Consider the following 20,302-nt stretch of genomic DNA (forward strand, 5'->3'; position numbering starts at 1 on the left):
CAATTTGCCTCTGCTGTCTCATACGGTCTGTTACAGTAGACCGAGCATGAGAGCCCTGAGCAAAGTGGTTCTCTCCAGTTGTATTGGTCAGGAGAGTAGGAGGAGGGTCCAGTATGGGAGAGAAAAACACACTGCGCCTTTAGTGGCTCCACCAACGCTCAGTTATAGTTTGTAGCAGGGAACTATGCAAACAGAGGCGTATAATATCGTGTTTCAATAACATTCACAGGGCTCAGACTCATGTCAGAACGTGTCAAGTTCAAGGGTGAGTCCTGGAGACTTTCAGCTCGCATTTAGCCCACAGTGAACTTAGTGAGGACGAACTGAAACCAAAAAACAGAAACTACACGTACACGGACTCGCAGCTGAAACATGGCTGGCTGAATCTGACTCTGGGGCTTTTCTAACACAGCGGTTTTCGATTCTGCGATGGAGACGCTGGAGCAGAACCAGTCTGTTAGAAAAGTTAACGTTTTGAACAATAACGAGTGTCTGGAGAGGACGTTTTCCGCTCTCACCGTGGACGACGTGTACGAAATCGCCAAACTCATCGGCTCTGAGGTGGAGAAGCTCATCGACCACCACGGCAAGGCCAGCGTGGAGGGACTGGTACCGAAAATAGTGAAAGTGTTGGAGTTGCTGGAGAGCTTCGCCGCTAGGAATCACACCTTGAGGAGTAAAGAAGAGGAGCTGCTGAAGGCGTTTGAGTCTCTGCAGGTTCAGCAGCAGAAGAAACGGAGTACGAGGGAAAGCGAGGAGATCAGCAACAACTCAGACTTCAAGGTAATACTCATATAACTGCTTCCCAGTAGCACAAAAACTGAACTTAGCGTCGTACTTAAAGGAACAATAAAAAATGTTGGAAGCACCCACTTTAATGTAATGTAGCTAACCTATCGAGTAAGTGACATAGCCTTGTTAGCTTTAGCTGAGGTACAGCTTAGCAACCGTAAGCCGTGCGATATGGTAGCTTTAATTATACTAGTGTACTTCAGTATTTGTATTTTACACAGAATAATCCTCGGGTGTCTCTGTGTTGCTGTGGGGATTGAAAGGGACAGTGCAGTGGTGCTGCTCACAACAAATTGATGAATATTAGGTCTACCCAGTGTTTCCATTATTATTATTATTTTAGGCTCATATTTGTTTTATCGGTGTCATGGTCAGTTTGTGTGTGATGAGTGGTCACACATCTGGACACACTGCCCGTGATAATGTTGCTAATCAGAGGTGAGAAAGAGGGAAAAATCACGTAGAAGTGACGTCCCTTCCGCCCCACGTGACGCATTCAGGTCAGTGATACTGACTTACTGTGGTGCATCACCCCTGCAGCCTTCTTCAATTTCAGTACCATCATCAACACACTGTTTACGCTAAGTTTTATATGAAAATTATTACTTTTAATATTTTATTCCCCGCCACCAAAATGTCACTGCGTTTCTGTAAGTTCAGTACCTAAATTTGTACTCATAATCAAAGTGTGTTTGCTTCTATTAGCACCCACTTATTTTGCTGTAGTACAGATATATGCATAGGCCCCATTCTCTTCACTCTGAGAAAGTCTTAGTTCACAGAACCAAGCTTCTGAAAAATTTGGGATTTTAATTAAGATGCAGTAGCCTATATATTTTGTTCTTAATTCTCTTGAATCTAATTGCAAAAGTACAACACTTTCCAATGATTTCGCCGACCAACTTAATGATGCCTACAATGCACTCAAAAACAGCCAGGAGTTTACCACTCTGTTGCACAACTTTTCCGTTTCGTTACACTGAATAATCATTTGGGAACTGAGGATACAAATGTTTGGAGTTTTCTGATTTGAGATTGTGCCCATTCTTGCTTGATACAAGATTACAGATGGCCACCATTGTCTGATCAAGAGAGACTCTATCAAGAGAGAGAGTGTGTGTGTGTATGTGTCATACGATTACTGACCTGTTGTCCACTGTGCAGGACTGGCAGCAGAAGGAGCAGAAATGGAGGCTGAAAGTGGATGAGCTGCAGGCTCAGGTGCAGCAGCTGCAGGAGGAGAACCAGGAGCTTCTGGGCCGCCTGCAGAGCTCTCTCTCCAAAGAAGGTAAAGGGATGTTACTGGCTGTCGTGACAAGCTGTTCGTAGAATGATCTTGTTTTTATTGAAGAAAGAAACATAATAAAGATAATTATAATGGCTCAAGGGCGGCACGGCAGCAGGTAATGTCGCAGTCACACAGCTCCTGGAGGTTGTGGGTTCGATTCCCGCTCCGGGTGACTGTCTGTGAGGAGTTGGTGTGTTCTCCCTGTGGGTTTCCTCCAGGTGCTCCGGTTTCCTCCCGCAGTCCAAAAACACACATTGGTAGGTAAATTGGCAACTAAAAGTGTCTGTAGGTGTTAGTGTGTGAGTGAATGTGTGTGTGTTGCCCTGTGAAGGACTGGCGCCCCCTCCAGGGTGTATTCCTGCCTTGCGGCCAATGACTCCAGGTAGGCTCTGGACCCACTGCGACCCTGAACTGGAAAAGCGGTTACAGATAATGAATGAATGAATGAATAATGGCTCAGTTTTAGCACTGACTGAACTGACTGGGCTGTGTAATGGCCAGATGTCTCCAATCTCATGGTGATTCTGTTGACAAGATATGACCAGTTAGTATTGTTTCTTATTCATAGACATTATTAAACTTAAATATTCCTGAATCCATTAAAGCCTTTTCAAACTGATTCAGTTGTAATATGAATGTAATAATGCAATTAAGAACACATTGTTATGCTATTAAGGTTACATTGTGGTAAATGCATTTAAAGATACAGTTAATTTATTGGTTTGAATACTTCTGCACCCAACCACGTGGAAATAAACATTTCTTGAGGCTTTTGCTTTTAGCCTTTGTTTGATTTTTAATTAGACACTTTGCTCTGCCTATAAAGCCTCTTGTCGGTCGGGAAGGAATTTCTGAGGACTTCAGAAAATGTGCCGTAAAGCGATTATTAATGCCATTGTCTGAAACAGGTCAGATTAACTTTTGGCCTAGATTTTAGTGGGTTCAATTCCATAACGGAATTTCCTAGACTGCGTGTCACTGTGTGTCTGATTTTGATTATGGATCAGTAATTTCTGAAATGGGTTTAATTTTTTTTACTGCACCCAACATTTATTTAATTAATTAATTTTTGGTCATAAACTAAATTATATTTAATGTGGAATCTTAATGTTCAAAAACCTTAACATCTTTTTATCACCCTGTCTTAATGAACTTTTTTTTATGTTTTGTTGGAACATATAACGTATAATTACATTCATTTTATCACATATTAAAGACTCATCACTGAATATTTGTATCATCCTCTTTTTTTAAAATTTTTTTTTTTATCCAGATCGCACGCAGCGTCAGGAGAGAGAAGTGATGCTCAAGCTAAAAGAGGTGGTGGACAAACAGCGTGATGAGCTCAGAGCGAAAATGCAAGAAATATCCAATATGTCTAAAGAAGTGGAAGCGGTATGGATGTGTTTAGACATCACCCATATTGTCCAAATTAAAAGTGTGTCGACTGCTCTCAGGAATCACATGTATAGTGTGGTGTATATGTGACTTTCACTGGTTGTGCAATTGTTTGGCTCACTGCAGGTATATTATTAAAGCCAGCTTTTCCCAACAATGTAGCTGGGAAGCGTCAGCTGACAGGCGAGTGTGTAAAGAGCAGGGGATCTTCACTAGAGATCAGGTTACTTGGCTCTTGACAGTAGTTAATCCATTCAAAGGTTAAACGCTAAAGAACAGCCTGCCACACCTTGGAATAAACAAGTCTGAGCAAAAGTCACTTTCTCCAAACAGGGTGCATGAGTTTTCTCTTTAATTCTGTCAGACAGTTCTGGCTTTTGGACCATGTATGTTTGTTGAAAGTCACAGTTCTTAATTCTTGAGCACAAACGAACATTAAGAAACAAGGCCCATATAAGGAAACAGTACAAGTAACCCTTTTGTATTTAAAATGCAAGAACACAAATGTGTTTTGAATATTAGTTCCCTGTGGTTGAACATTTTGCAGTATAATAAGCGGAACTCTTCATGTTGCTGTTAGTGCAGTGGAAGTTTTACATTTAGAAAAAGTTGTCAAACTGGTTACACATGTTACAACATGAAGAAGAGATGGTTATTGCAGGCCAACTACTTGAGCATAGCTAGATATATTTTTATAAATGCTGATTGTAGCATATATGTTTGCATTGTGTTTTGAATGGCAGCTCCAGGAACAGCTGGACCGATTTATGAAAATGAATGGGGAACTGAGGCATAAGCAGAGCATGATGCAAGCTCAGCTCAAGACCACTGTGGAGAGGAGAGCAGACATGGAGGCCGACCTGTGTGAGAAAAAGAAAGAGATAGAAAGACTCACTGCTCAGCTGGAGCAGACCAGCACCAACATTGCTGCTAACACGGTAATTAACTAATGATGTGTGTGTGTGTGTGTGTATGTGTGTGTTTTGCTTGCTTGAAACACAGAGAAAACATACACTACTCCTTACAACACGTTAAGAGTTTGGAGGCTGACCCCAACAGATTTAAAATGACTTAAAGCTTTCATCTTTAAAAGAGGAAAATGTAGTTCTTCCTTCTGATCTGAAAAATATCTGAAGTATAAACAAATCTGACAGTGGCGCTGTGGCTCCATCTATCCATCCACAGGGAGAAGACAGCACAGGGAGCTTTATTTAGCTCAGTACAGCATTTAAATTCATTATTTTTTGTTTAAAATAGTCAAGGCATATATTCTTATACATTATATACATAATATATTATAGCTTCATGTCCTGACATTATATGAAACGGCAAAATTTCCATTAAAACATGGAAACACTTGGAACACGGAAATGTTAACTGTTTGGTTATATTCTGAAATTTTAAACACAGCAGGAAACTGTTCGTCTAAATTAAACAAAAACATCCAGGTTTATTTACATGGTGTAAAATGAAAAAGAAAGTGACGTATGACTCTACAACAGAAAAGATGTAATAGTGGCCAGTACCATGTCATAAAAACTATTAAAGTATCATATCAAGTTTTTTTTTAAACCTCCACTGTGTGTTTTATAACAGGGTGAATCTGTTTTCTGTCACTTTGTACAGACTAGTCCAGCTATTGACCTAACTGATAAGCTGATCATTGATCTGAAGGACCCAAATCGGCCGTGTTTTACCAAGCAGGAGGTTCGGGACATGATTTTTGAGAGAAATGAACTGAAGGCCAATCTCTTCTTAGTGCAAGAAGAGCTTGCCTACTACCAGAGGTGAGAGAAGGAGCTGAAATATTTGACTGTGACTCGTTAGCTGCACTTCATTGTGACGTCGTTTAAGAGCGGCCTGAAATGTGTATTTAAATGTAATTTTTCTGTATTCTTCATTCATTTACAGTTTTCATGACCAGTGCAGTATAGTCATATGTGATTCATATGTACCACACTTTATAGAGGGTTAAAGCTCAGCCCGTCATCAGAAACTCCTATAAATGTTTATAAACCTTTATAAAAGCTTTTCCCACAAGGTGGCACATGACATAAAGACATTTTTAACACAAGGTTCACATACACTTGACACTTTTTGGAATATACATATTATGAGCAGCTTATATATGTGTTATGTAGCCTTCAAAGCAGTGTTCTACAGAACAAATTTCTCCTATGGCTGGATAATATTTCAATATCAATATATATCACAATATAAGATGTTTCGATAAAAATAATACTATTTTAAAACACATTTTCGGTATTTTAGTATATATTATTTACAGCATCTGTCACTGACTGACTGTCATTAGAGGGCGCTGTCGTCCATTCAGCACTCAATTTAAAATGTAGTATAAAAATATTAATATTTACAAAGCCATTAGATTAATGTTTGATAGTGATGTCATGTTTCTTGTTTGTTCTTGGAAGATTTTCAGTGGATTTTATACTGTTCAAATTCAAAATGATGTGTGCCAAAATGGCTGGTTTAATTTTTGTGAGTGAATATTATGTGTTCATTCATTGTGGTGGGTCCGGAGCCGACCCTGAATCATTGGGCGCAAGGCAGGAACACACCCTGGAGAGGGCACCAGTCCTTCACAGGGTGACACACACTCACACATTCACTCACACTCACACCTACGGACACTTTTGAGTCACCAATCCACTTACCAACGTGTGTTTTTGGAGCATGGGAGGAAACCAGAGCACCCAGAGCAAACCTACGCAGACACAGGGAAAACACACCACACTCCTCACAGACAGTCACCCGGAGCGGGACTCGAACCCACAACCTCCAGGACCCTGGAGCTGTGACAGAGACACTACCTGCTGCTCCACCGTGCCGCCCTGAATGAATATTAGCACACACGAAATAATGACAGATGAATGTAGAAGATAAATAAAACATTTTGAGACTGAGAATGTAAAACGTTGTTCTTCTAGCTAACGTTATTATCACACACTCCCTGTACATAATTTACAAACAGACTGTTCTCTCACGTTGCAGGGAGATCATGAATGATGAGAGATGTCCAGGTTTCTTACTGGATGCAGTGCGCTCTGCGATAAGGAAACAGAGGACAGTCATCAAGGCCAAAATGCTGGGCATTCGAGAGGATGAATGCAGCAGGTGAGTAACTAAGTCTGAGCAGTGTTTAATGGGGCATTTAGAGTCACAGTGACTTGATCAATTCTTTGTGTTTATGTTTGGTAGTGATGAAGAGAAGGGCCCTTTGTTTGAAAGGAGAGAGAGTGAAAACACTGACACAGACTGCACTGACAGTAAACCACCTGAATCCCGCATCAGAAACCTGTAAGTGATTCTTCTGCTTTAGAGGCCACAACACGAAATGTTTGTGCACCTGCTTTTTTATAAGTTTTATTTAACTATTAAAATTAGTGTTATTATTTTTTACTACAGTACTAGTACAAAACCCATTTGGAGAAAAGTTAGGGAGTTTAGTAAAATGCAGTAAAGCAAGAATTATTCATTCATTCATTCATGCATTATCTGTAACCGCTTATCCAGTTCAGGGTCGCGGTGGGTCCAGAGCCTACCTGGAATCAGGAATACACCCTGGAGGGGGCGCCAGTCCTTCACAGGGCAACACATTCACATTCACCTGCCAACGTGTGTTTTTGGACTGTGGGAGGAAACCCACGTGGACACAGGGAGAACACACCACACTCCCCTCACAGACAGTCACCCGGAGGAAACCCACGCAGACACAGAGAGAACACACCACACTCCTCACAGACAGCCACCCGGAGGAAACCCATGCAGATACAGGGAGAACACTCCTCACAGACAGTCACCCGGAGGAAACCCACGCAGACACAGGGAGAACACACCACACTCCTCACAGTCACCCGGAGGAAACCCATGCAGACACAGGGAGAACACACCACACTCCTCACAGACAGCCACCCGGGCGGGACTCGAATCCACAATCTGTAGGTCCCTGGAGCTGTGTGACTGCGACACTACCTGCTGCGCCACCGTGCCACCCTAAAACTACAATCTGAACAAGAAACTGATAAAAACATAAATAAAGGAATTCCAATGTTTTCACTGAACAACTTTAAAGTTGGGACATGGTCATTTTTACCACAGTGTTACCTTATCTTTTCTTTTTATTACACTGTTTAAGCGTTGCCCTGAGAAGGACTGGCGCCCCCTCCAGGGTGTATTCCCGCCTTGTGCTCAATGATTCCAGGTAGGCTCTGGACCCACTGCGACCCTGAATTGGATAAGCGGTTACAGATAATGAATGAATGAATGTTTAAGCGTTTGGGAACGGGGGATACTAATTGTTCAAATTTTGCAAGTGAATGTTTTGCCTAGTCTTTCTCGATACAAGACTTTGGTTTCTCAACACTCCACAGTTGCCAGTTCACAATTCTCCTCTTCACAGAGTGGCATAGGAGACAGATCTGAAATGCAGACCGGCTGGTCGAGCACACACACCTATAAGTTAGATGTTGAAGCTGGGAACAATGTCAGTCCCAAATGCGTTCGAGTTAAACATTCAGATGTCCCTGCCCTAGGTCTTCATTGTTTGCAATACCAGTTGAGAACAGCACATTCTGCTATAAGTCATGCATCCAAACCACGGAAACGTTCACATACAGCAGTTGGACAGTAATGTGTGTGTGAATGTTTTAATGAGACACAAATAGAAACTCTAATAAACTCTTTCACTACTGCTTTCACATTTTTGTGACTTTTGAAGAAGTAAAACTTTTTTTTTTCTTAAAAACAATTTGAAAAAAGGACTCCTGGTCTTAGCATATGTTTCTACTGTCTTGTGGATCATCTGAGATGTGCTTGAGCCCAGAGAACTCTGGTGTAAGTTCTCGCCTTGTGCGTTTAGCCTACTGGTATTTCTCCAGATTTACAGAATCAGTTTGCAATATTATGTTTGGTAGAAGACAATAGACCTAAGCTCCTTGCGGTTTCACAGTGAAGACATTCTGTTTGAGGTATTTGTCAGTTCTCTCTGTAAGGCATTTTATTAAAGAAATATTGTTGATTTTTACAAAACACTATCCTGTTGTTCAGAAAAACATTGGAAATCTTGTGTTTGTGCATTTGTCAGTTAAATAAAACTGTGAGAGAATGAACAAATCACAGATACCTGTTTATATTACATTTTATACAATGTCTGAATGTTTATGGAAATGGCGTTTGTACCAAAACAGAAGGTAATTCAGACACTAGAGATTTGTAAATTATGACTCCTGTGTTAGAAAATAAAACGACAGGTGTTTTGAAAGAAAGAGTGTGCACAAGCTGCAGAAACAGCTTTGACCTCTGTTGACCTAGTCTCGAAAATGCAATAAACACATGGCACATGATCTGAGACATGTTTTTCAACATACCTTTGTTACATTGTTTTTCCAGAGCGAATACACACAATTAGATAAACATTTAAGACATTTAATTAATAGAAAAGAATAAAGTTTACCCTGGATGTGTGCGCATCTCTACAGTTCGAACGGTTAATCCTTATTTAATATAAAATATCACACAATTTTGATCTTATTCAGCTGTAAAAATACACCGGTCAGTTTCCTTTCCTTTTTTTTTTTTGTCTTTAATATTTCTGAAGTAAATATTTCCCTTTTTAGATAAACTCTCAGTCATTTCCTCTGACCGAAGGACTCCTATCTCATGTTGACAGTTTGAGGCGTTGTGTTTTAAATTCTGATTGTGCTCAAAGGAAACTCCCTTCCATTTCTATGGCTCTATCACTGATTAGAAATCTGTTCTATCTCCTTCTGCCTGTTGTCTCAGATTCGGCTTCCTGACCCGCACGGGCAGTGGCAGGAGCGCCAGTTATCAGACGTCCAGCTCTACATGGGAGATCATCAACCCAGACGAACAGGAGCCTGAGGAGGAATCCGCACCCAGACCCTCGCCCTGAGAACTAAACCCACTCTGCTTGAGAGCTTAAACCTTCCCGCTAAAGCCGCAGCACACAAAGGTCCAGAGGTTTTGTGCTGTACGTGCTGTGGAGATGGCCATGAATGAAATACACATACGCAGACACGCTAGGTGAAGTAAGAGGAAAAAAAATGTAAATATTTCACAAAGGAAAGCACTGGAAAATAATGAGAGTGTTTATTTTATTTACTTAAATTCTATATTTGAAGCTATGGTTGTAGTCCTTTATTTAGATTTTATATGGTACATACAGTACACTCTACGAAGACATACATTTTAATGATTTCTATACAGAGTTTAAACAGGTATTTTTGTAGGGAGTATATTTTAGTAAGAATTTTAACCAAAGATGCCAGTATTTATTAAACCAGTACCAAGGACAATCACAGTAACACCCTTTTCTTGCCACCAGAGGGCATTAGTGTTGTTTTATTGTGCTGTAATTCAGTGGTTCTCAGTCCTGGTTTTGGAGTACGACTGCACTCACTGCTGGGGTTTTGCCCTTGTTCCATGACCCCCGCTTCAGATTAGAAAGAGGTTGTTAATTAGTTCATTAGTTGTTTATCAGGTGTTTTGGGAGCACAGGAATCACTAAAATGTGCAGGGAGGGAAGTACCAGGGATACCCCAGGACCAGGATAGAGGACCACTGCCCTAATCAATAGTACTTATTCTGAGGTTATTCTATTTGTACTTTATTCAGAGTGCAGGTAGCATGCTTTTAATGTTTTTAAAAAAAGGACTTTACCTGTTGTGTACATTAGCAGTAACCTTAGACATTCTGTGCACAGACAATCCTGTGTTTTTGTCTGTGGACCAGCCTTTAAGCCGAAGAAAATGAACGTTCCTCTAAATGCAGTAAAACATGGTTTATTTTAACATTTAAATAATGTTCTTATGTTGTTTTCTTCATAGCAATAATGCACCACAGAAATGAGTTTTGTTTCATCTGTATTTTGTTGAATGGAAAGTGAAACAATGAATTTTTTGATGAATAAAGCAGTTGTTTGTGTTTGAATTTGAAACCAAATATTTTTTAAAGAGTGTAAATGGAGGCTTTTTAAACAGGGCATTGTATGTGTAATATTGGCTACTGTCTCATGCTATCTGTCGGTCTTTAGGTGTTCACCCAGAGGAAGCCTCTATTTCCTTTAGGGGAAACCAGAGATCATGTGAGTGCTCCCGTAACCCAGTAGACAGGTGGGGAGAAATACAGACACAGTGGCCGTTTCCTGCTCTCTTCATAGTGTTTGCCAGTGAAGATACAGTTATTTTGTATGCCCAGAGTGTGTAATTATAAGCCCCCATGCTTTAAATCTTAATAAATAATTCCAATGTAAGAGAACATTTGTGATGTGGTCGATCATTTGGAGATGAGTTCCTTTTCTCCTTTGTTTGGACAATCCTTGCAAATGTGTGTGTGTGTGCGTCTGTGAGTGCGAGAGAGATTGAGTGACTGACACAGAGTAATGACAACTGGTCTCACACACACACACACACACACACACACTCAACTTTAAAAAATGCTGTTCTTCCCAGTCTTCCAGGCAGTGATTGTGTCTTTAAAAGGCCTGCTGCTGACTGAATTGAAGGAAGCTGGCTTCACTTCCCCAGGAAACTCTTGGAGGAAATGGAGAGGTTTGGGGAGCCTGTTTTACTCCAGTGTGAGGAAGAGGAGTACTGGGTCAGCACCGGCTACAGCCCACAGGACTGACCGATAATCTGGTCCTGGTCTGGGTCAGGAGCTAAATGCTTATGTGGACTGATTCTTCAACTGAGAGCAGAAGCATGAAGAGGCTGAAGAAAGTCCTGACCTGCCTTGGTCTGTTCCTCTTATGCTCTCTAACGTCCTCTCACAGACTCTCACCCACAGGGAAGAACGTCTGCCTCAGCCCCAGGTACTGGAATCCTGCTTTGTTAACTTTTGTGAAACGTAGTATTCTTGAACCTTTTTAAATATTCTCATGTATATGGCTTAAATAATAAATATTACATAGTTAAAGGGCCAATACCTTACACTCTCCTTGTTAGTTATATGCTTAGTCCCTGTGATCTATGTGTTTCTGTGTTTTCTTTTATAAATGTAGTCTTAAGAGACATGTTTGTGTTACTGGGACTTTTAAGACTGATGTATGTAAATGACATGTCTCTATATTAACCGCCCTGCCTTTGAGTTGATTCTAATTTCCAGACTTTGCCTAAACTCAGCCTGAATAAGTGTTGGCTAAACTGATGTAGGCTGATTAGACAAAACATGTAAATGTTACTTTGGACATAAATAACCATTACTTTGAAGCATATTATCTATATATTGATTGCTTAAGGGGGCGGCATGGTGGAGCAGCAGGTAGTGTCTCTGTCACAGCTCCAGGGTCCTGGAGGTTGTGGGTTCGAGTCCCGCTCCGGGTGACTGTCTGTGAGGAGTGTGGTGTGTTCTCCCCGTGTCTGCGTGGGTTTCCTCCGGGTGACTGGCTGTGAGGAGTGTGGTGTGTTCTCCCTGTGTCTGCGTGGGTTTCCTCTGGGTGCTCCGGTTTCCTCCCACGGTCAAAAACACACGTTGGTAGGTGGATTGGAGACTCAAAAGTGTCTGTAGGTGTGAGTGTGTGTCACGGTTCCTCCTGCAAAGGTAACCTCTGGTCATGATTGACTATGCTATGGTGGAATGAAGCATGACACTGTAGCCAGTGGATTGAGCAATCAATCTTGTCCCGAGGCAGACTTTTTCTTTGCTAATTGGGTGCTCACTATCAGGAGCAGAATTAAGCATATTTGCGTAGGACAGCTGAGCAGGGAGGAAAGGTTGTATCCTGTTGACGAGGCAGACTTGGACCGGCGAGTTCTACTTCAGGGTGTGTACCTGTCTCCTGACACCGGTAAGGGTGGAAATGGTGACTCCAAAGTGTCCGTAGGTGTGAGTGTGTGTCACCTGTGAAGGACTGGTGCCCCCTCCAGGGTGTGTTCCCGCCTTGCGTCCAATGATTCTGGACAGGCTCCGGACCCACCGCCACCCTGAACTGGATAAAGGTTACAGACAATGAATGAATGAACTAATGCTCTTGAGCTCTACAATCAAACCCAGAAAGCAATGTTCTAACAGCGAGTATAAAGCCTTCACAAAATCATAGAGGCTGTTACTACAACAAATGGTGTCTACATTTATTAAAATCTTTTCCATTTCCCTTCATTAATAGGGACCATTCTCTTGTGTGTTGTTCTGGATGGGTTCAGCAGGGTGAAGAGTGCACTATACGTGAGTGTTCTTGTCTGTAATTCTCAAACACCATGAGTATGTGTCTCTTCCTGTGAGTTTGTTGATGCTATCAGTGTTAGTGAATGACTGGGCCTAGGGCTTTGAGATGAACTCCACAATTCTACCTTCATCTTTCTTTAGCTGTCTGTGAGGGAGAGGCGGCCTGTTTGCCAGATGAGTTGTGTGTGTATCCAGGAGTGTGTAGATGCAAACCTGGCTTCTATGGGTTTCAGTGCAAGAATCGTGAGTATGACGGCAATAAACACATACACACTCAAATGTAAATGTAAATAATCATTGTAGTACTGTTTATTATTTAGGAATTTCGATTCCAGAAAACACCGTACTAAACAAAGCATCTGAAAAAACAAAACAGTCTGATCTATGTATATTATGATAGGATGAACCTTTTTAACCCCAAAATTGTAACCAGCTTCTTGACCACTAGTGTATTTTTGTGTTTTTCTTGCTCTGCCACACTCATGTAAGCTTATTAAGGGCTTATTAAAGAGCTGGTTGTTTTGGGAGCATCACAGTCAGCAGGACATAGAGCAGTGGCTGGAAAACCTCTGATCTAGACATAAGTCATAAGTAGGATGCCTACTATAAAACTGTTTTTAATTTGAACCTCTGTATTCCCTGCAGACTGTCCTCCTGAGTTCTGGGGCTCCGACTGTAGGGGGCTCTGTTTGTGCCACCCTAATGGTCACTGCGATGCTGCTACTGGCGAGTGTACGTGCCTGCCCACACACTGGGGTAGACAGTGCCAGAACGTATGTAAGTGTGGCCGGCACGGACGTTGTGACCCCGTCTACGGGAACTGTACATGCAATGAGGGCTGGTGGACGTCCACCTGCAGCAAACCGTGCCAGTGTAACCTGGGCACATCCATCTGTGAGCAGAGCACTGGACGCTGCATCTGTAAGCAGGGCTACTACGGCCAGATGTGTACTCTGCGCTGTAACTGTAATAAATCACCCTGTCTCCAGCAAACGGGGGACTGTCAGTGTCTCGGAGGCTGGTGGGGGCACAACTGCAAGCAGCGCTGCATCTGTGACCTCAGCCATGGAGAGTGCAACCCCAGCACCGGGGACTGTGTATGTGAGCCGGGCTACAGGAATCCCCTCTGCCGTGACACCTGCCTTTCAGGCTCTTATGGAAGAGGATGTACAGTGAGGTTGTATGGGAGGCAAGGTTTTGGGGGTTTAAACAGAGGTTTAGTTAAAAAAAAGGGGTCATCATTTCTGTTTGTGGAAGGCCCACTCTAAATGCAGCACAGTTTGATGATTTCTAGAACTGGAAATTAAAAAGCATGCAGTAGACTGTATTCTACACAGTCATATCAATATATTATGACCACCTACTTGTTTCTACACATACTGTCCATTCACTCAGCTCCACTGAGCATATAGGAGTGACAACTGTTCTACAATTACAGACTGTAGTCCTGCTGTTGCTCTGCATACTCATTGCCCACTTACACCCACAGGACTCCACAGAGCAGGTGTGATGTGGTGGTGGATCATTCTCAGCGCTGCAGTGACACTGACGTGGTGGTGGTGTGTTAGTGTGTTGTGCTGGTGCGAGTGGATCAGCAGTGGCTGCTGGAGATTTTAAACCCTGTGTCCACTCTGTGAGACACTCCTCCCTCGTTGGTCAATGTTGTAGATGTAATGTTAGAGACAGTAGCTCATCTGCTGCTGCAAAGTTTCTGTTGTAGTCACAGAATGCTGCCCACAGGACGCTGTTGGCTGGATATTTTAGAGGGGATTAGAACTACAGCAGCACTGCTGTGTCTGATCCAATCATGGATCAATAAAGAATTCATTATGGTCAGTCAGGCTGAAAGAATGGACAGTGAGTGTAGAAACACGGAGGTTCTTATAACACATGATGAACACATGCTTCAGGTGAGACATGAGGCCAACACCAACCTGGGACTTCCTGTTCAGATCTTTCACATATGCTAGCTAGATGTGCATGAGCAAAAATACCAGAGCCAACATACAAGGGAGCCCTTGGTCTTCAGGATTCTACCATAAGGCTCATTGCTTTTGTCTCATAAATTATAAACATAACTGGAGGTAGACATGGCATTGAGTGCTTTTCTGAATTTTTGAAAATTGAAAATATTAACGCCACATGCTTGTGTGTGGGTGCAGATGTGGACACTGTGAGGACGGCAAACCATGTTCCAAGGTAGACGGCGTGTGTGATGCCTGCAGCCCAGGTTGGAGTGGCCCACGCTGTGATCAGCCCTGTCCACTGGGTTACTATGGCAAGCACTGTCAGGAGGTGTGTCCTCGCTGCAGGAAGGAGGAGACCTGTGATGCTATAACAGGAGAATGCTTACACTGTGAGCCAGGCTGGACTGGACCAAGGCATGATTTAGCTTTTGACTGCCTCTGCTAGAATGAGTACAGTACTGTATGAATGCCAAACACTGCATTCCTTAGAGTCACAAACATTTTAACAAATAAAAACATGCAACTGACAGGTGGAGATTGCTCCATAGGCACATTTAATAGACCAATAGCAATACAGAATCATGGCCAAAGTCAAAAAACAGAGATACAGGCCAAAAGGCAAAATGGACAAAGAGCAAGAGTCATGCAAGAGTCCATAATGATACTTCTGAACTAGATTATTTGCACTGTTGCCCTAACACTAACTGATTTTAGAGCTAGAGCTGGACCTGAGATTTTGGCTTCAGACTTTCCACATAAATATAAATATAAATTAATCATCAAATTGGTCTCTCTGCCATTTGCTTTTTAGTACAAATTAAGTATTTCCTCCTTATTGCGTGCATTCTTTTATTCTCGGAGACAGGAACATCGTGGAACTCCTCTGTAACTCCCCATTTCCTTCCCTCAACGCAGGTGTGAGCAGACCTGTCCTAGAGGCACATACGGGGAGAGTTGTGCCTCCCTTTGTAGCCCCTGCATTCATGGCCACTGTGATCATGTGACAGGAGGTTGTGTTTGCCACCCTGGCTTTCATGGCAATAGGTAAGTAGGACTGAGTGTGTGTGATGGCTTGATTACAGTGTGACTGATTGACAACTGGAGTTTTAATGTTACTACAAAGCTTTTTTATTGCAGGTGCAACACTTCGTGTCCTGAAAACCGGTATGGAATGAACTGTTCTTTCCCGTGTGTCTGTGGAGTTGACAAATGCCATCCTGAAACTGGGGCATGTCCTTATAGTATGTGAAATTATCCCAGTCAGTGCACCACATTTTGTTTTTACAGTCAAACCATCCACTTTACATATGTGTATCTGTATGTGTATCTCCTAGGCATTCAAGCAGGTCTTCTAGCAGGGCTTTTAATTCCTCTGCTGCTCCTCATCTTTGGCTTACTGTTTTGCTGCTGCTGTTGTGGACATTCTGCTGATGGAAAAGATAGGTAAAAGAAACGAATAAATGGAATGTTTCTTCATGTACTTAGCATCACATACTCGGAATCGTAGTGCAGCATAAGCTCCCTGAACCAAAAATGACTTGCATGAATGATTTTCTTTGTTATACAGTTACACGCCCTGAAATAACAACACCATTTCTGTCAGCAGTCTCTGTCCGCTTTGTCTGAGTAGGAAATAAAAGACATAATACTTTGCTATTCCCACATTCCAGGATGACAACCATGGGGTGTTTGCAAGGGGCAGCATCAATAGTCATCAAAAATAACCAGACCTCAATCCCAGATTGCTATAGAGAACAGCTAGTAAAATATGCACTTAGGCTATACACGATATTTCTGTCCTACAGAGTAGCAGTTGATGATGGGAGCACAACGAGCCGCATGAAGCATCATGTCTACACCGTGCTCGCAAACATGAGCGCAGCCATGCCATGTCTCGCTGTCTGGTCCTCCGGGCTTCCCAGAGTTACAGGTCAGACACTCTCAGCATCAGCCTCTTCTGGAGCCAAATAATTACCGACTTACGTGTGGTTTTATGTGGTTAACCATGCTGTGTGATTATACCAGTGATGTATGCTGTTTCAGCTGCAAAGGAACCAAACTAAAGGGTCGTGTCCAACTTTTTTCCCTGCGCTGTCTGCGCATGATATTGTTTAAATGATTGCAAAATGATGAAGAACCTTTTTGTTTTCCACGTGCACTGGCAAATGATCTATTCTATCTTCTTCTGCAGTTTCTCACCATGATCCAGAACTCACATTTAACCACAGTTTTATTGAGCCCCCCTCCTCAGGCTGGGTCACTGATTCCTTTGAGACTGATGAGGACGGAGAGGTGGTGTACTGTGTTCCACCCAGAGAAGGTACAGGAACTTTGAGCACACCATGACTGTGATTTTCTGTTCTATTTTTGATTTTTTTTTGTTTTGTTTTGTTTTTTTGTGACTTTTACATGTCGCTTTTTCATGCCAACTGCAATAATTACATACACACCTATATACGCACATACACACCTATATACGCACATACACACTTATATACACATACATACATACACACCTATATACGCACATACACACCTATATACACACATACATACATACACACCTATATACACACATACACACCTATATACGCACATACACACTTATATACACACATACACACACCTATATACACACATACATACATACACACCTATATACACACATACACACCTATATACGCACATACACACTTATATACACACATACATACATACACACCTATATACATACATACACACCTATATACGCACATACACATCTATATGCGCACATACACACCTATATACGCACATACACACCTATATACGCACATACACACTTATATACACACATACACACACCTATATACACACATACATACATACACACCTATATACACATATACATACATACACACCTATATACACACATACATACATACACACCTATATACACACATACACACCTATATACGCACACACACACCTATATGCGCACATACACACCTATATACGCACATACACACCTATATACGCACATACACACTTATATACACACATACACACACCTATATACACACATACATACACACACACAAACAGTGAGTAAGTTTAAAGTTGAGCTAATGTTTCCAGTTATTATAGCATTATAGAGAACTGTATGGTCTTTCATATAAAATGAAAGTAGCACTGAAAAATGGCAAAATCAATTTCTTCATTTCAAGACTAAGATTATGGACAAATCAATAACTGGTTCGAGCCTTGGTACATGGTCTAGCCCCATTGGCATATAATGAGTCATTACTGCATTCATTTAAAGATTTACCTCTCTCTCTCCTCTCTTCAGATATCCCAGCTTTAGCAGGAGGTGAGTTCCAAGAGCTGAGTTCTAAGTGCAACGTCTTCCTTGACCCATCATCATTCAGTGGTGAGGACATGTCTCTGGCTTTCGGCATCCCCCGCACCTCCAGCATCGCCAAGTCCAAGCGGCCCTCCGTCTCCTTCGCTGAGGGCACAAAGTTCAAAGAGCGCAGAGGCTCTGGTCAGGAGTTGCCTGCTGCTGCACGAAAGTCTAAAGCCCCCTGGGGGGTCCTGATGCTCTCTGCGTTGCAGCAGGGGAACCATGTGCAGGTAGAAGGAGCAAAGGAGGAGAGTACTGATGAGGCTAATGCCTCTGTAGAGGACCAAGAGGCCAATTCTTCACATGAAGCTTCTCAAACAGACACAGAGAGGCAGAATTCTGCTCCCTCAAGGACTCATTTGACTGTTCAAGGCAGCAGGCGGCGCACGTTGTCCAACACTCGGAAAAACCTCCAGCCCCAGGCCTCCTCTGATGGCCAGGAGACCGATACAGGCATAGATAAAGTGACCACTGTCTATATGACTGTGGGTAATGCTATTCAAGTCATAAGGCCGGAGAGCAGCTCGGAAGGGCCAGTGCAGGCCATGCTTCGCAGGTTGGGCAGCATCCAGAGACAGAAAGAGGAAGCAAATCGGCCCAAAGGGAAAGGGTCAGCTGTGAACAAACCCCCACGCAGGAAACTAGGGGCACGTGCCAGTGTCTGGGAGCAGGCTGTAGGGCCAGGCCATTCTGAAGTAGTCATAAGAAAACCCAGCCGCAAGAAGCACACTTCAGCAGGAGACACAGAATCTCCACATGAAAAGAGCATCCCCAAGAGGCCCCTGTCCTCCAGCCTTAACAGTGTTCCTGAAATCCCTGTGCAGGGATCAGGAGAGGGCACGAGCCCCAGTGCAACACAGACGGACCCAGGCTATGAGACAGTGGCTCCATCTGATGGGGGATCCAATGTAACAGAGTTCGTTGTTAACAAAACTCTGGAAACACAAGATGAAGTGCCCAATTATGAGAATGTTTATATAATAGCTTCATGAGGAGCTTCTTGAGGTCAAATTCAACCCCCTACAAATACAGTGAATTATGTCGTTAAGAAAAATGTATAACTAACAATGTCATTTTGATGTGAAATTATACTATTTCCATGATCTGTTCCTGGACAAACAACCATTAAGACTTATGAAATGTTAAATAGGATGTAAATGATTATACATGTTGCCACTTTGTTGTTTAGACATCAATTCTTTATTTTTTGTGTATTTCAACAGTATTTAAAATAATCTTTTCAACACTTCTCTCTCTAGCAGCTGGTGCTCCTGCTTTTATAGGGAATTTATATGTGATTATAAATGAGATTTATAATGTTTGAAAGTTTTCCTGGTGCCTGGTGTGAATGGTTGAGTTTTACCAACTACGTTAAAGACAGAACAAACCTGAATGCATAAATGGAAATTAGAAACAAAATATGTCTTCTCTAAATTAATCCATAAATAAAGCATTAGATATGTAAATATTTACCTGAGGACACTGGTATTTCACCTTTATTTTTTCAAGTCGTAAGGGGGTGGGCTCGCTGCCGTTGTATGTTTAGCTGAACCCATGTGTGCTTTTAGTTCCTTTACACCTTTATTTGCTACACAAAACATAGGAATTTCTTTTTTAATTCATCCGAGAACTTACATTTACGTTTCCGCATAGCTGCTCGAGATGAGGGCGGGTACATGAGCTTTGCCTGACATAAACAGGGACTGCTGACGTGCAGACTGACCAATTAAATGTTTACAGAGAAGGTATCGACCAATAACGGTAGCTCTACAGTCAGACCATCCAATCAGAAGATTTTAGGCTACTTCACCACGCCCCCTTCTCACTCAAGCGAACCAATCGGAGTAGGGGAGGGCGGGACTAGTTTGTGAACGAAACGCTTCTTGATGTTCTATGTAGGCTCTAGAAAAACAACATCCCGGACGTTTGTGAAATTCCGCCCGGACATTTTTTTAAGTCTAAAAAAGAGGACACGCCCGGGTAAAAGAGTACGTCTGGTCACACTACTATATATAACATATTCCCTCATTGTGAATATAGTGACTGTCTGGAGTGATTTAGCAGAGCTAACACTACTCTACTTACTGCATTTGCAACCACTCGTGATTAATTAGCTGTAAAAAATAGAGTGTACAAGAAAATCTCCCAGTTAACACACTTTTGGCTGAGACACTGAGCTGGAGATTTAAGTGATGGATTAGCCAAAATGATGCTGAGGATGCTAGCCAAAATGTTGTATATCTCCAGCAACCACCCTTTATCAAATGTAAGGCC

General features: G+C 42.2%; 2 protein-coding genes across 2 annotated transcripts; both read left to right on the forward strand.

Moving 5' to 3' along the window:
• The first annotated feature begins 158 nt into the window (after nucleotides 1-158).
• rilp (Rab interacting lysosomal protein) lies at nucleotides 159-10,766 on the forward strand. Its single transcript, XM_066678169.1, has 8 exons — nucleotides 159-783; nucleotides 1,957-2,080; nucleotides 3,354-3,475; nucleotides 4,222-4,416; nucleotides 5,105-5,265; nucleotides 6,491-6,613; nucleotides 6,698-6,796; nucleotides 9,281-10,766. The coding sequence occupies exons 1-8, from the start codon at nucleotides 430-432 to the stop codon at nucleotides 9,408-9,410; spliced, it is 1,308 nt and encodes a 435-aa protein (XP_066534266.1). The 5' UTR covers nucleotides 159-429; the 3' UTR covers nucleotides 9,411-10,766.
• A 380-nt stretch (nucleotides 10,767-11,146) lies between these two features.
• Nucleotides 11,147-19,386, forward strand: scarf1 (scavenger receptor class F, member 1). Its single transcript, XM_066658947.1, has 11 exons — nucleotides 11,147-11,327; nucleotides 12,621-12,679; nucleotides 12,821-12,922; nucleotides 13,325-13,856; nucleotides 14,842-15,060; nucleotides 15,562-15,690; nucleotides 15,784-15,887; nucleotides 15,981-16,089; nucleotides 16,452-16,576; nucleotides 16,838-16,966; nucleotides 17,975-19,386. The coding sequence occupies exons 1-11, from the start codon at nucleotides 11,179-11,181 to the stop codon at nucleotides 19,018-19,020; spliced, it is 2,703 nt and encodes a 900-aa protein (XP_066515044.1). The 5' UTR covers nucleotides 11,147-11,178; the 3' UTR covers nucleotides 19,021-19,386.
• Nucleotides 19,387-20,302: the final 916 nt, after the last annotated feature.

Source organism: Hoplias malabaricus, chromosome 1 (assembly GCF_029633855.1).
Source record: "Hoplias malabaricus isolate fHopMal1 chromosome 1, fHopMal1.hap1, whole genome shotgun sequence".
In the NCBI taxonomy this organism is placed as follows: domain Eukaryota; kingdom Metazoa; phylum Chordata; class Actinopteri; order Characiformes; family Erythrinidae; genus Hoplias; species Hoplias malabaricus.